Source organism: Quercus suber, unplaced genomic scaffold (assembly GCF_002906115.3).
Source record: "Quercus suber isolate HL8 unplaced genomic scaffold, Cork oak 2.0 scaffold_223, whole genome shotgun sequence".
NCBI lineage: Eukaryota > Viridiplantae > Streptophyta > Magnoliopsida > Fagales > Fagaceae > Quercus > Quercus suber.
The window spans coordinates 666,528-684,165 of NW_027069681.1; the positions used below are offsets into that span (position 1 = coordinate 666,528).

Genomic DNA, 17,638 nt, shown 5'->3' on the forward strand with positions numbered 1-17,638 from the left:
AGTTTGATATAAGGTGCACCAGAATACCAAAAAAAGTAAAAAATGGTTTTACAATAATCAGATAATGGGCTATCAATTCAAACTATCAAATTGAACTGTTGCTGAATTGATAAGCTGCAATGTTTCAAGCCACAACATCATTAGATGAGTGTGAATTGAAGGAAAATCTGCTGATTGGCACCACTATGCACACAAGGTTGTATGACATACAATTCCTTCTACACGTAATAGAATTCAGTATAATCACAATGTTAGCTTGCTAAACAAGCTTTTGTGCAAGAACAAAGCATATAGACAATTTAAAATCTTTCATTGTGGTACACCATAATGAAGAGATTGGAGAAATTGGGTTTCTCATATATTTTAATTTCCCAAAACATAATACTTAGAATGGATTTAACATTGCTAATGCAAGACATTGTTCATTATCGGCAATTAAATGGATTGAAATTTTAAATTGAAATTAGAAAAATATTCTCACCTGCAGCATTTTAAAGAGAAAGAAATATCCCATTTTGCAACAATAATCTCCCAAGAGCACCTTGTAGTAGAGAAACAAAAAATAAATATATTCAAATTCATGTCAATTTTGCAAATATATAGCTTTTATATTCAGTCATATTACGACTACAACTTGCAAATTACGCACGGTCTAGGGTGTTCTATTTTTCTATGCATTTGATTTTTTCTTGGGTCACATCCACTTGTAGCAAGTATAAATGTACCAAGTAAATTCCCTAATAGCCTAACACCATGTTCAGTTCACCCTCAAAGAGAAGAAATGAAAAGGCTAGTAAAATTTGAATTCTACATTTGATTTTAGTCCTAGCAGTCTAACACCATGTTCATTTCACCCTCAAAGAAAACAATTAGATGGTAATATGTAATATGCAATTGTCTCTCTCTCTCTCATGCCCCCTGCTCTTTCTCACTTTTAAGTTTTAACTTCTTACCAATAGAGACCTTTAGACCCAATAGACAAATTTAACAGCTATCTAGTTGACTGAGTAAGAAGAAATTTAACCCAACTGGGCAGTATATCCCTGTTTAAACACACCATTGGTGGGCATCTTTATCACAATGCAAGCATGGCGAACAAAACAAAATTTAATGCTTAATCATTTTTGTAATACATTGAAACCAAAATGAAAAACATTAAAAAATACTTATATAAGAATGGTGTAGCCACAAAAGGACTGTAACATAAAACTACAATCCATTCTAGCAAAATAAGCTAATTCATTACTAAGAAACTAAACACCTTCAAAAAGCTTTGTTCAATCTTTTCTTTTGCTGAGTTAATGTCTGTTACTCATTTAGAGCTCATCACCAACCTTGATTCATGAGGCCCTACAAGAATTTAAAAACTGTAAATGCATTCTTGTTATTTGTAATTTAACAACAGAAGTAGAAAGAATAATACTAGTTAGTGTATTAACCGCAAAGAAAAAACCCTAAACCAATATTTCTGGTTTTTCAAAATGTACAAAAGAAGTACTCCAAGCCTTTACCAAATGAACATGTGCATCAAGGCAATGGGGAATATTCCAATGCTAGCAATTATATAGTAAGAGGATATCTCGCTACTCGACAAAGGGCAATTGTAAAGATAAGACACCGTGTTTCAGAATAAAATAATGGAATAGAAATATCGCATATTATTAATAGCAAACCAAAGAAAGCAAATACAATATGACATCAATTGTTCTTTACAACTAAAACAAAACATTTGAAAGTAAAGCAGAATCCAACCAGAATACCAACAAACACTATTATGAGTTAAGGTTTGTATCACCTATCAACGTGATTTAGTAATACATCTATGGCTGTTAGTTAAGGCTGTTAAAAAAAATAAAAAATAAAAAAACATCCCTGAGTGATCAATCTGTCTTATTTTCAGGGTACTATCCCTTACTCAACAATAATTTTCATTCATAATGCCAATTTCCTCTTTTTGATAGTTACAACAATATGAGTGAGGGGAATTGAATCCTAGATGACTTTGTGCGAAACACCAATGTCCTCTTTCTTAAATTGCTTAAAAGAAACCTTTAACCATCTCTACAGGATAACTTTGACCTAAAGAACAAACTAAGAACATTAGCACATTTAAGACTAAAACAATTTCAGCATTAAAAGTCAAAAAGAAAAAGTTAGCACCTTGGTAGGTTTTTTTGTGAGTTGTGTCAGGATTTTGGATTCAGTTCCACCTATACCATGTTGGTATGGGATTAGAGGGAAGTCTAGTAATGAAAGGCTTCCCATGCGTACAGCCTATTGCTGCCTCTGAACCAGGAAATGTTAGATGGAAAATAAACAGCATAAACAGGGGAAAGTAAAAGAAACTAGATGCAAAAGTTAGCATCTCAATAACAAGAAAAATGCATGCAAAAACCACAAGCTGAACAATTTCTTGCCAAGCAACAATAAAATTATCACAGGTCACATTGTTGCAAACAAAAATAACTCTTATGAACCTAGGATTGCTTTGTTCATCAACATGTTTTCAATTAAAAAAATAAAAGGCTAAAAAGAAGCTTACTATCGATAAACTTCAATAATTTTCCCTTCCAAATAAAAGGTAATATATTATCAGTGAGCTACAATGGATGAAAAACTTCTTGAATGCTTGCATAGAAAATTTATCAAACTCAATGAGTGCTTATATATCTTTACAGAAAACATTAGAACAAAATGTTGTAACTTGAAGACAAATATAAACACTCAAAGCACTCACTGTAAGAATGACCTCATCAACAACTAGAAAACTAAAATATTCCATATAACAAAGAAGGGAAAAGGGAAAACCAATGGAAGGCATATGGTATGATAGATGGCACCTTAAGGTACCAATATTGCAGACTTATGGTCCTTGATGAGTATGCATGTGAACCTGCAACACCTAGACATACAAGGTTTCCACATCATCCAAGGAGAAAATTGGTCTTGGCCAACAAGTTCAGGTAACATGGTGATTTGGAGCTCACTGTGACTCTTGATGATATAAATGTTTTTTTTTTTTTTTTTTTTTTTTTTAGAATAAAAATAAAAATAAAAGGGTCCATACATGCAATGTTCAATTAAATGCTAATTATGAACATAGTAACCTGGAAAGGTAAGGAGGTCTACAAAGTACATAAACATGGAAAGCAATTAGACAGGTTGCCTGTGGTGAATTGTTATGAGATCTTATTTGGTATGCTTAGTCTATTGCAACGTTTTGTTATTTATACAGCTTGCTGGCTATTAGGAACAAGCTCCTCACTAGACAAAAATAAACATAATCAAGGTATCACTTGTCTTTTGAGTGTGATATTTCAAAGGTGTTGGGTATGAGTTCAAACGTCGACCTGCAGGTAATATGCACTTGGAACTATATTGGTTTAAGGGAGGAAAAAAGTTAAAGGTATGAGTTTATTAAAAAAGATTACTAGAATGATTTAAGCAACTGTAACATATCATGTTCTGAAAGATTGGTTAAGAGGGCTTCACGAAAATGGTAACAAAAAGGTGGCATAAAACAAGATTCCCATGATAGCAAGTCTATAAAAATAAGATATCTTGTTACTCAACAAAAGGAAATTGTAAATACAAGACAATGAGTTCCAAAAGAAAATTAAACAGTACTTTATCACACAATTCATGGAAAAAAAGAACACAATTACAATATAACATCATTGTACTTTACAACCAAACAAAACATTTGGAAGTATAGCCAAAGACACCACAAAACACTTAATGAATTGATGTTTGCATCATCCATCAACATACTCTCATTAATACATCCCTAGCTGTTGTCTGTTAGCAAAGGGTATTGAGAAAAAAATATATCCCTGAGTGTTCAATGTGACTTATTTGTAGTGTGCTATCCATTCCTCAACAATAATTGATCGCTCATCTACTATTTTCAAACATAACACCAATTTCCACTTTATTAAATTACTTGAGACAAATTTTTAACCATTCTCAAAAAGATAACTTTCACATAAAGAACAATCTAAGAACATTAGCACATTATAAGATGAAATAATTTTCAGCATTATACAGTACCAAGAAAGAGTTGTTAGCTTAGCTTCTTGGTATATTTTTTTGGGGAGCTGTGTTAGGATTTTGGATTGATTTCCATCTTTATCTCATTGGTGTGGGATGAAAAGATGTCTACAAGGAAAGGCTTCCCGTGCGTATTGCTGCCTCTGAGTATGGTAGTTTTAAGTTGATGTCTTCTATTTTCCTAGTTTTTCTCTTTATTGTTTCTACAGGTTTTAGCTTTTGCTTCTACTTAGAACAATTGCGTAATAGAAATGGAATCAACAAACATCTTAACATAACTGCATTATTGGGACTAAAAAAAATTAATGCAAATCATGCTAAGGAAGGAAAGATAACAAAATAGTGCCTAAAGAAGAGAATAAACTGGTCATTTCAATTCTTAATCACTCAAAGCAAGCAATACTTGTTGGAGAGCTGCTTTCTCAATGAACATTGCTCTATGGGAATGTTTTACAGTAAGAAGGTATGTATCTAAGGCAATAGAAGATTTAAAAATTTACAAGAAAAATTTTAGCATAAACAGATTACAGATCAAAGTTTTTTTTTTTTTTTTTTTTAATATAAGTAATCAGCTTTATTAATATGAAGAAAGAAAACAGAGTGATAACATTACAGTACACAAGAAGTGTACTAGCAGTGCATCAAACTAAAGAAAAGTGCAGCAGTCAACTTAATCTAACAAACTTGAGAAGGAATGGCTACTCATAGAAGTAATCAAAGTTGACATAATAGAGTGAGCAGAACAATTCGCTTCACCAGCACCACTAATCAAAGTTGACATAATGAGAAAATTTTTAAATGAATAATACAACAAGATCATTAAGAACAATTAGTATGAGTGTGATAGCATGAAGTTAACAGCAGTCAACTGTCACCATAAAATTCCCAGCAAAGAAAAGTTTGAGATCTTTTATGTATACATTGTAAATCATAAGTGGCAGGAAACGTGAACTTCTCTTGATAAACAAGCTTGCTAAAACTTGATAACCAACACTGACCACTTGTTTTATTATAAAAGTAATAAATGATTAATTTTAAGGAAAAATTGAAATGAGGACAAAGAATTTTAAGTGTACAGTCTATGTATTCAACTATCCTTGATAAACTATTTATCCTAAAGAAAAAGACACTTAATTAAAGTAATCAATCATCAATAATAAGAATTTATAGAGTAGTGCTATATTGAGCAGTATATATTCATTTCTTATATAAAGAACAAATTGAATTAGTATAAAGAGATCAATTTAAAAAAGCAGGCCTGAAATGCATCTTACCTATGTTCCTCAGTATGTGATTGCGCCGTTGGCAGCTTTGTCGAGCAGAACTAGACTCTCAACATAAGCGTCAACAAAATTATAATTATATCCAATAAGCCTAAGATCCTTAATCTCTTGGGTCTTAAGATCCTGTGACATAATGTGTCCTCCATTCATTTCCAAAACAATCCTGCCATTCCTGGTAAAACCTACTTCCTTTGGTATGTAGTTTGTTGAAGCAAAGCCACCTTGATAAGTCATAGGTAAACTTAAAGCTTTGGTCCACGAGGAAACAACACCATAGTGTTTCATCACCCACATGTTGAGACGAAGACTACTATAGTCTTCATGAAACAAGGCAATGGAATTCCCATATATGGAAACATAAACACACAGAAAACCGTCATGGGTATAAGGCGGAAGTTCTTCTGGCAGCGGTATCTCGCGGAAGACCTCATCCCCCAAATCAAACACCAAAACAAAATGATGTGCTTTGTTAACATTAATGGCCCTGAAAGCAACCCAATGCAGAGCCCCATTGAGAAACGCCCGCGGCTGACGAGGACCTAAGGCGCATTTGGGAGACAAACTAGAGCTTAGCATTCTCCATTCACCAGTGGAGAGTGAGTAGATCTCAACCTCGGTTCTCGGGTTTGTGCAGGCAAAGGTCAAAAGCCTCACCACTTTATAATCATTAGTTGTGGGATCAAATCCAAAGCCAATAGAGGCGTAGAAGTCAGCGTCAGTGTCAGTGTCAGTGTCAGTGTGTGTATTAGCGCACCTGACATTGGGATGAGGAAGTTGGAGAAACTTTCTAACACATGGATTCCACAGAAAAGACCTGTCAGTGTTGAAATCGAATATATCATCGGAAAGGCAGAGCAGGCCGTTACAAGTACCCACCACACGGAATATATGATTACTAGGTTCAAACCTGGTGAGTTCTTCAGTGAAACCATCATCATCTTCTTTATACAATAAGTAGACTTCTTTGTTGTTAGCTGTGTCTTCAGGATTAACTGGTTGTGTGACCAACTTGAAGAGGAGGAGGTTGTGGTTGTTGGTGTAGGAGTGGTGGAGATGGGTGGAAATGAAAGTTGGGTTTTGAATTAGAGAGTTCCAAGTTTTTGAGACGGAGGTACAGATAATGATGGATTTGATAGGTAGGCTTACGAAAATATGGATAAGAATCTCATCAGGTAAAGAATCCCATCTCTCTTCGTTGTCTGACATTGCTGCTTTCAGAGAGAAATGGAGTGGAGAGTAGGCAAGAGGGACGAAGGTTGTGGACTGTGGAGGGTGGATTTTAGAGAATCAGACAACGTTTGGACTTCTTTTTAAATAAATAAAAAATTCGTGGAAAACGTGATTTGGATATTTTATGGATTCTTTATATCCTAAAAAAAATGTTAGAATATAAATAAATAAATTACATATATTATTCCGCTCACTATTCTTAGAGCATCTCGAGCGGTTAATGCATCCCAAAGATCTTAACTATAATAGAGAATGTGAGCAAAAAAATCCAACTCCAACGGATTATGATACCCAATTTTTTTTTGCTAATGAACAGTAGCCCATCAAACTAGGGACAAAGGTTGTGGACTGTGGAGGGTGGATTTTAGAGAATCAGACAACGTTTGGAATTCTTTTTAAATAAATAAAAAATTCGTGGAAAACGTGATTTGGATATTTTATGGATTCTCTATATCCTAAAAAAGAGTTAGAATATAAATAAATAAATTACATATATTATTCCGCTCACTATTCTTAGAGCATCTCGAGCGGTTAATGCATCCCAAAAATCTTAACTATAATAGAGAATGTGAGCAAAAAAATCCAACTCCAACGGATTATGATACCCAATTTTTTTTTTGGCTTATGAACAGTAGCCCATCAAGTCTGATGGGCTACTGTTCATTAGTCATTGAATTTCTTGAATAAAATATTATACCCACTCCTTTTTATATTAATCATTTCTCTCTCCTCCAGATTTCTTTTTCTCTCTCATTCTCTTCGTTGCTTTTTTTTTTTTTCATTCTCTCATTCACTCTGTTGTCGTTTAACACAACATTGGGGCCACCCCCTTCATTCTATGCTGAAACAATCCTGGATTTCTCTCACAAAAACTGAAATCAAACTGGTATGCCAACTTCAATCATTTGAAATCATATTTCTAATTGGCTATTTTTTGAGTTTAGAAAAATGGGTTTTTGGGTGGATACCGTATATGATATTCCCCTGTTTATTGTTTCTGGATATCATATTTTTGGGTTTCTGGGTTTCTAATTTCCTATAATTTATTGTTCCCGTATTTTTGATTCTTGGTGGATACCGTATATGATGGGTTTGCGTTCTGTTTGCTATTGATTTGGATTTTGGGGTTTCAAGGGGAATAGGGTTGATTGTTTGTTTCCTCTTTTTATTTTTGTATTTGAAGAAATTATACGAAAATAATCTTGGCAACTAATTCTTTGTTCTATGCTTGTGTTCCCAATATTTTGTACTGAAATTGAACACGCTCAACACCTGTTTGATGAAAGTCCTGAGTGGGTTTTGTTTTGATATAAATCGATGCTAATAAGAAAATTAAGATTAATTGTTTTGTGTGTCATGTATATGGTGCATTTGTAACTATTGGTTAGAGTTGGAAGAGCTATTTAAGATATTTATTTCATAATTTGGATTTGTGTTTGTGTTTGTTCCCTTGTTTTTGATTCTTGGTGGATACTGTATATGATGGGTTCGTGTTTTGTTTGCTATTGATTTGGATTTTCGGGTTTCAAGGTTTGGGAAATTTGTGATAAATCTATAGAATTCATCTGGGTTTTGAATGGATAATTGGGAAATTTGTTATGAACGAAGGTTATGAATTTGGAGATAAGTGAAAAGTAGTATGATTTTACATGTTTGGACTTCAATGGTTTGTTTTTCATACAACTGTCTATTCAAAATTCATTTTTTGGGAATTAAAGAATCTATTTTCTTGTCTATTAGGAAAGTAAAACTGTTTTTTTTTTAATTTATTTTATAAATTAACCCAATTATTTTCTTGACATTTTAGAAGCTGCTCTAGTCTGAAACAGAGGAACCCTATTTTTGATGGATCCATTGTTTTAAAAAAAAATATATTTTGCGTCTGTAATAAATTAATAATTATAAATCAATTGGTTATTCTTGTTCAAAAATCAGGTTTTTGTGAAAATTCAATCTAGACTCTAGAGTATTTTGATGAATGTTGAAAGGAAAATATGCCTTCAATATATATCCTATAACAGTATTGAAGTCTAAACTTTCTGCATGTACAACTTAGCTGTCCAGGTAGCTAGATGCTTCTGCTTTGGCCAAATCTTTAATTCGGGCCAAGTACAGTACAAATTAATGATGTGGAAAATTTTGCAGTTGGGAATAGTTCATAGTATAGGTTTGTTTTCATTCAATGCTCAATAAATTTGCAGGGTTGGGTGTTCTGCCAAACATATTTAATTACCATCAAAACTCAAAAGCCATTAAAGGGATAAACAAATATTTAAGAATAACCCTAGACCCTTCTTAGTTACAAATATTGGCCTGCAAAATTAAGTAGTTAGTGTTAAATTAATTGGAAATTTTTATTACTAAATTTGAGCAACCTTTTCAGCAATTCCTGTCAATTTATTTATTATTAATTAGTATTTAGTACTATTTCCAGGTTTGGGAAATTTGTTCCATGGGTCATAATTTGGGGTTTCATGGGAAATGTGTTCTGTTAACCATTAAGTACTTGCTGCAATGATTGTGTGTTTTTTTGGTGGCAGCAACTTGGGAAATGTGTTCCATGGGTCATAATGCAAATTATGCACATAATATGCTTCTAAATGACTCGGATTCTGATGATGATTTTGAGATAATTGCGCTTCTTGTATTGGAAGAAGAACGATTAGAAAGAGAGGGGGTGTCAACATCACATCGTGGTTCTGTTCTAGGCCGTAGGATCATCCAACGTGATCATGGGCAAGGCCACCAAAGACTTTTTCAAGACTATTTTGCAGAATCACCAGTATATCCTCTTAACGTATTTCGAAGGAGGTTTCGAATGAGTCGTTTTCTTTTTCTATGTATAAAATCTAATCTAGAAGAGAAAGATGAATATTTTGTTCAAAAAAGAAATCCTGCCGGAGTGCCTGGTTTGTCTTCCCTTCAGAAGATGACTACTGCACTAAGGATGCTTGCCTATGGAGTAGCGGCAGATTTTACAGATGAATATGTGAGAATTGGAGAAGACACTGCAATAGAGAGTCTCAAAAAATTTGTTGAAGCCATAGTCAATATTTATTCTACAGAGTACTTGAGGTCACCAAATAGCAATGGCATTACTAGGTTGCTAAGAGTTGGTGAAAGTCGTGGATTTTCAGGGATGCTAGGGAGCATTGACTGCATGCACTGGAAATGAAAGAATTGCCCATCAGGATGGAAAGGTCAGTATACTAGTCATAGTTGTGAGCCAACAATTATTTTGGAAGCAGTAGCATTATATGATCTTTGGATATGACATGCATTTTTTGAGTTACCTAGATCTCATAATGACATCAATGTGCTAGACCATTCTTTTATATTTACTAAGCTCGCTCAAGGCCTTGCACCTTTGGTGAATTACTCAATCAATGGTCATGATTATACCATGGGATACTATCTTGCTAATGGTATATATCCTTCATGGTCCACTTTTGTAAAGACAATCCGAGCTCCAAAAGGTAAAAAGAATAGTCTTTTTGCTACAACTCAAGAGTCAACAAGGAAGGATGTAGAGTGTGCATTTGGAGTGCTTCAAGCACGATCTGCAATTGTTCGTGGGCCTGCACATCTTTGGAGAACAGAGGCTCTTGATTACATTATGAAGGCATGCATAATATTGCATAACATGATAATTGAAGATGAACGTGATGCCAATGGAGCAGAAGACTTTGATTATGAACAAGTGCCTGAAAGCATCCCTACAACAGTGTCCCATGAGCCTACAGAAGAATTTAGTCAATTTGTAGCCCGTGAAAAAATTAGAAATAGAGAAACTCATTCTAAACTCCAATTGGATCTTGTTGAGCACCTGTCGCAACGATATGGCAAGATGTAGGGTAATCTAATTTTAAGTTTTATGTTCGCATTAATTTTTATGTCTTTAGTCTTTATTGTAATTTGAAATTTCTCTTCATTTATGTTAGTCTTGTATAAGTAAAATTCGATGTAATTTGAAATTTATCAAATTTATGTTAATCTTGAAATTTATCAAGTCTTTTTGAAAAATATGACTATTGAGAAATATTACCGTTTGAAAAAATGACCCTTTAAAAAAAGGGTATTGAAAAAAATATAATTGTTGAAAATTTTGAAAATATTACCGTTGGGAAATTTAAAAATATAGCTGTTAGGAATTTGAAATATAGTTGTTGTGAATGAATAAAGAAAGATTAAAGAAAGAATAAAGAATGAATGAAGAAATAATATTAAATTGAGATAGAGAATGAGATAGAGAATCTGTTAGAAGTGTATTTGAAAAAGTGGGTAGTTAAAAGATAAAAGTCACTGTTCATTCTCCAAATAGTACAAAAATTTGGAGAATTTGCTGGAGATGCTCTTAGTCTCTTTCTTTACATTCTTAACAAAATAAATAAATAAATAAATAAAGTTTAGATACAAATTAATTGTAGTTAATGGATACAATACTTACGTACAAAATTTACATAACTATATATTCTAAAAATTTAACTGCTAGATTACATATTTTTTATGTTCTAAATAATCATGTTAAATTTTATTTCAATCGAATATTATTTACTATTTGATCTATGAATTTATTTTTTATACATAATTTTATACTATAAAATATTGAAATGTAGACATTTAATTAATGAAAAAACTATTGATATTTGATTTTCTACAAATTTTGCAAGCATGAAGAATATCAGAAGAAAATATAATTTACCATTGCATACCTTTTATGCAATGGCCACTCCACAAGTATAAGTGTTTGTGAGGTGTGGAGAGTAAGGGTCGGGGTTCAAGTCTCTAAGACAGGGTTTCACACACATATACACTTAAGATTAGGCTAGAGTAAAATTTCTATATTGTATACAAATATATACATAATATAATTTAATGATGAATTTGTCAAAATTTACATTCAATAACAAGATATTGAATGGAGTTGTCAAAATATATATATATACACACCAAAATATTAATTTTTACATTTGGTCCAGTTAACGAGTGCCCCAAGAATAAAGACATTCCCTATTCTATTCTTATGTTTCATTGACATTAATGACCTTTTCTAGACTTTAAAAGGTCTCTTATTGTTATACAGGGGTGTAGCCAGGAATAAATACATGAGGGGGCCGGGTTGTAACATAAATGTACTAAATATAATTCTTAAGTCTATTGGATACAAAATTATCAACTTTCATATATCATCATATACTTGAACATGTTGGGAATTCAACTGAAATTCCAAACCTGTGAGAAACAAAAAAATAGAGAAAAACAATCACACGCACAAGACAATATTTACGTGGTTCGGCAATTTGCCTATGTCCACGGAGTTGCAGGGATTTCACTATTATAAAAAAAAATTACAATGTGCGGCTACAATGTTTTTCTTTCTCAAAAACAACAACAAGACAAAACCCTAATCACAAAAAAAAAGGCTTTTATATCCTGCGCACAGGATTTACAATGGGCTACAAAACGGGCCAAAAAAATTTTGTCTGCCCAAGCCTCTACTCCATGGACTAAGCCTCAGTAAATCTCCTATTAAAAACCACGCAACATTATTCAAGTTAGGTTGGGTCATCAACCGGATCAAATCATGCCTGACGATGATTTTTCATGGAATAAAATTCTTCCATTATCATCTCCATAGTGAAATTCCCTGCAATTTCCTTCTCTATATAAACTATCATATTATCTACCAAAAACTCATCCTCCATTCTATTGCGAAGTCTTGTTTTTAACAACTTCATAGCTGAGAAAGCTCGTTCTATAGTTGCTGTAGAAACTGGAAGGGTCAACACAAGACGAATAAGTCTATCAATCAAAAAATAGATATTAGACTTTCCTGAAATTTTTAATCCCCTACATAGCTCGGAAATTGTACTCATATTCTGAAAATCTGGATGTTTTATCACATCAAGCTCATAATGTTGCAATTGAGACTCCAAAAGTTCTTGTTCATGTTCAGTAAAATCTTAAGGATAATATTTCTTAACTAAATTGCATATATGAATAATTTTGAATAATCTAAAAGCATCTTTGGGATTTAAAGCTGAACTAAGAATGACAAGTTTCGTTGTTAGCTCACAAAATCTACTTTTCAATTCTTGTAATTGAAAGTCTATTGCAACTGTAAATATGCAAATTTTAAAATGATGTTCCATTGTTAAATCTTCATCTTGACGACGATATCTACCTCGAACTTTAGTGTAACGAGCATTCATATCAAGAATATCAATTTCATGTTACTCACAAAATGCTATAACACTAGCAAGTAAAGGCTCCCATCCATCATCTCTCAACTTTTGAATAAGTGATTTTGTAGTTGAAACTAAATGCATGGCATTTAAAAAGTCTTGAGAACGTTGTTGCAAAGCTTGACAAAGAACATTAGTAATTCCCATTATCTCTTTCATCAAATGCAAGATTAAAATAAATTCAAATGATGTTAATACCTGATAAGCTCCCTCGGCATCACCGCGTTGTTTATAGTTAGCCCCTTCTTCAGAGATAGTGTTGATAACTTTGCAAGTAGCATCAAACATGTTAATCAAACTACAAATAGATTGAAAATGAGATCCTCACCTAGTATCTCCAGCTCGTTGCAAAGTACCAATCTGGTTGGCACCTCTTCCAGTCTCAATTTCATTAGAAGCAATCATATTCTCAACTTGTTTTGCTTGAGCATGTTGCAATTCATCATTACGCTTACTAGAACCAACAACAATATTGATAATATTAACCAAATGATCAAAAAACTGATGAACATCTTTTACTTCTCTAGATGCTATAACTAGAGCTAATTGCAACCTATGACCATACAGTGTACATAATAAGCATATGGGTACTCTTTAAGAAAAAGAGCTTGTAATCCATTCCATTCACCACGCATGTTACTAGCCCCATCATATCCTTGACCTCGAATATTTTCAATGTGGAGTTTGTAATGAGAAAGGACAACACATATCTCATTCTTTAAAGTCAATGCAGTAGTGTCTCTAACATGCACAACATGAAAGAAACGCTCTTTAATGAAACCTTCTTTAGCAACAAACCTCAAAATGATGGCCATTTGCTCTCTCTTCGACTCATCCCGAGCTTCATCAACAAGAATGCAAAATTTTGCATCTCCAATTTTTTCACGAATAGCATTTCGCACATTACTGGCAAGAATATGCAAAATCTCATTTTGAATTGTGGGTGATGTATATTTGGCATTTCCTGGTGCATTTTCTAAGACAACACTAGCTACTTTGTCATTGAAAGTTGATGTGAATTTTATCAATTCAATAAAATTACCTCTATTTTTTGAATCAAGGCTTTCATCATGACCTCTAAAAGCACAAGCTTGGAATGCTAGCCATCGAGCACACTCTACTGAGGTTTTGAGCCGCAACCAATTATTCTCTAATTCTTTTGACGTTTGTTTCTTAATCAGCTTGTCAATATGCCGTGAATGATTCTTTAAATCCTCGCAACATTTCATAGCAATTTTATGTGGGGAGTTTGGTTCTTTCCCTTCATGACGAATTAAAGGACAATTCATTCCATCTTTCACATTTTTCCAATTATTAAAACCTCGTGAAATGAATACATCTGATCCGGGATGACCTATTGGTTTCTTACTAAAAAGGTAGCAAGGTAGACAATATATCGCATCCATTAAATGTGAGTGTAGGGTCTGTTTTTGTAGCTCAAGCCCAAAAGATATGGGTTAAAAGCCCAACGAACTCAGGACAATGAATTTGTAGAGAGTGGGCAAAAGAGCTGGGCTGGTTATGAAGTAAACAATGGTTGGCTAGGTTACTTGCAGTGATGATAACATGAAATAATGCTTAAACAACTCCATGAATGAATGTCCGAAGAGATGTTTTATTAAGTGAACAGTGATTACAACATTCAGAGTTACAGTAAAGCTTTTCTTTCTGTCTCTCTCGTGTCCCTCTTATCAGGGACCCTTCTTCTTTATATAGCATCCTTTCTCATCATCTCCATCGTCCACCTGTTCTTCATCCGCGTATCTACTTAAGTGCATGTCACGTCATGTGCTTACTTTAGTTCTTTGTGAGTGGCGGTAGCTGAGGTTACACTGTTCAGGGGTCTTCTCCACATAAATGCAGTCAGAAAAGCTGTTGCAGTGCATTAAATGCGGTGGTAGCAGCTTTTCCTTTAGATATCTCATCGTTCTGATCATCTCCAGACCTACCCAGAACTTATCATCATCATTGGGATCGCTAAGAAGATTATACGGACCTTCCACACGTTTGTTTGATCAAGGCTATTTGTGGCCGAGAAGTGAGACATCTTCGGACCAGTAATGACCTCTTCGAACGGTACTCCCCCTCTACTTTTGGGCTTCCTGCCTTCAGATGGGCTGTCCCCACCCAACTATTGCTCTTCAGAAATATAATACTTCTTAATCTGGTACTCCAGGCCCGTTAAGTAGCTTTGGATTTTTACCCCCCACAGTGAGTATTCCAACCAATCCTTATGTGAACCAAACCATAAAGGTTGAAATCGACGATGATGAGTATCATCATTGTATGGATAGTCTATATTTTCAGGTTGATATGGACCTTCTTTGAGATAAACTCGTTGGATTTCATCTTGTTGGTTGATAGGAAATTCACATATTTGTTTACGTGATCCTGGATCACGATCTATCTCTTCAAATTGAAGTTTTAGACATTTGGAGGGGTGTTCATCAGGTATTGAAGTATTAAGATTTGTTTCTACAGCCACAAGTGTCCTAATTTCTAAATTGCTAGCATTTTTTTTCTTAAAGAATACATCAATTGTTTTTCGTTTGCTTATAATTCTTTTAGCTTTAAGAATATGACTCAAAAATTAACCTGAAAAGAATTAAAAAAAAAAATTTAATTAGAAATTTTTACTTAGTTATATGAATGTTATTCATACTAAAAAAAAAACAAAATTTTCACTATAATTTAAACAATCAGCCCATTTTTGATACAACTTTAATTAATAATAACCCCTCAAAAAAATGATTTAATTAATTTGTCTTTTATAATATATTGGTTAATTTAATTATATAGCTTTAATTATTATTATTATTTAATTTAACAATAAACTATATTGTTTTAATTTATTTGCCATTAATTATACTGCTTTAATTTGTTATATTGTTTAGCCCATGTGCCCATAGCCCATCTACCCCCTCCCCACCCCACTCAACAGACAAGCACAACATGCGTCCCAAATCCAATCACAATAGCCAGTTGCAATCAGAAATTTTTGCAATGCCAATCACAAATTACAACACACGTTACACTAAATAACAATCAATATTTCACCAAATACCAATAAACTAAGTCACTGACCAACAAAAAGGAATAAGATAAAGCCACATTTAAAAAGACAAAAACAGGGAAAAAGAGTCACTGACCGGATAAGATAAAGCCACATTTAAAAAGATAAAAAAAGGGAAAAAAAACAAAACCCAACCAATGAGAGAGTCACAGTTCAAAAGAGAGAGAGGGACTTACCAAGATGTGGATCAGGCTATTAAAGACAAGAATAAAGAGCCTCCTTCAGTCCTTCATAATTCATTTTTTTCATTCAGTGAGAGTGAGATAAAGAGAGAGTCAGAGAGAGACTGAGATGAGAGAGAGTCAGAGAGAAACCTTGAGGGCCGGACTGCCGGAGCGGAGGGAGCAACTGCCAACGGCCCAACGAGCACCGCTACACCGGAGGTCCAGAGCGGAGGCAGAGCGATATCTGCGATCTCCGATGACTCGATGAGGCGATCTGTGATTTGCGATGAGGGGCGATTGGGCGAGCACGACGACGACGACGAGCGAGCCACGGCGACGATGACGGTGACGTGACCATGGGTTACTGGGTTAGTGGGTTTGGTTTGCTGGGGTTCCGAGTTTGGTTTTGGTTTGTGTATTGGGGGTTTTTTTTTTTATAAACACTCTGTGTTTGGTTTGCTGGAGTTTGTGTTTGCTGGAGTTTGATGTGCTTTAATATTGGGGTTTGATTTCTCTGCCTTTGCCAGACTGCTAACGACGTGATGGGTTTCAACTCTCTGCCAGCGACGTGATGGGTTCGTTTTTTATTTTCTGTATTTTTTTTTTTTTTTTGGTTGAGAATCTATGGGCTTGCCGTGAGCGAGCTTGGGCTCGCTGTGGGCTTGGCTTGCTGTGGGCTCTGTTACCATTTTTTTTTTTTTTTTTTTAATTTTAGGTGTTTCTAATTTTTTATTAAGGGCTGGGAAAATGGGTGAGAAATGGGTAGGGGGGGCCAGCTGTGTAATGTTGGGGGGGCCTAGTTATTTTTTCTTCCTAGTCTAATGGGAAAAAAAAAAAAAAATTGCAGGGGCCACGGCCCCCCCAAGCCACTATGTGGCTCCGCCCCTGTTGTTATAGATGATCCTCCTTCTCTCATCCCCATGGACTTAATCCATCTCAACGTCTAACAGCGTTGATAGTCTGTTGTTCCTGGGCAGTCGGCATCAATTGTTTCATGTTTAAAAACCTTACTTGTTTGGAGTTCAAATGATAGCCTATTGGTGATGGCTTCGTTTGATTCAAAGCCCAATCCCCTCCCTCATTATATGCCCATGTAAAAAAAGGGAAAAAAAAATAGTAAAAAGAAAAAAAATTACAAAGATCCTGAAAACTCCTCTTTTTTTCATTATGTATTTACGTTCAATCAAGCTTACCATCTTCCACCACATATTGAGCTACATAGAATTTTCAATATCTACATGTATCTCTTAAGCATTTCACGGTATTGTTCAGTTTTAGCATAACTTTAGAGGAGAGCACTATTGGTTGTAATCAATATGTTGTCATGAAAATACCCAGCTTCCTTTTCTTTCTTAAAACACTTACCCTTATTATTACTAATTTCCTTTTGACTTCGATCCAATAACATCAGGTTTTTAATTCCATGCACTGAGTTAAAATTGAAAATCACTAGAGATAGATATATTATATTATTATGTGTATAAAATAAGGTATCACTTGTGATATCTCCAAGGTACTGTGGAACTTGATAGGTTTAAGAGGTAAAAAAATTCAAAGGTAAGAGTTTATTTCAAAGGTTACTAGAATGGCCTA

At 34.1% G+C, this 17,638-nt stretch overlaps 1 protein-coding gene and 1 long non-coding RNA gene across 3 annotated transcripts in view; both read right to left on the reverse strand.

The window, feature by feature from the left end:
- The window catches only part of LOC136070281 (uncharacterized), a 79,391-nt gene that overhangs the window by 54,584 nt on the left and 7,169 nt on the right, over positions 1-17,638 (reverse strand). The window lies entirely within an intron of this gene.
- LOC111985936 (F-box protein At3g07870) lies at positions 1,052-6,596 on the reverse strand. The gene is made up of 2 exons (XM_065780017.1): positions 5,325-6,596; positions 1,052-1,350 (listed from the first exon to the last, which is right to left on the reverse strand). Exon 1 carries the CDS (start codon positions 6,537-6,539, stop codon positions 5,334-5,336), a length of 1,206 nt encoding a protein of 401 aa, XP_065636089.1. The 5' UTR covers positions 6,540-6,596; the 3' UTR covers positions 1,052-1,350; positions 5,325-5,333.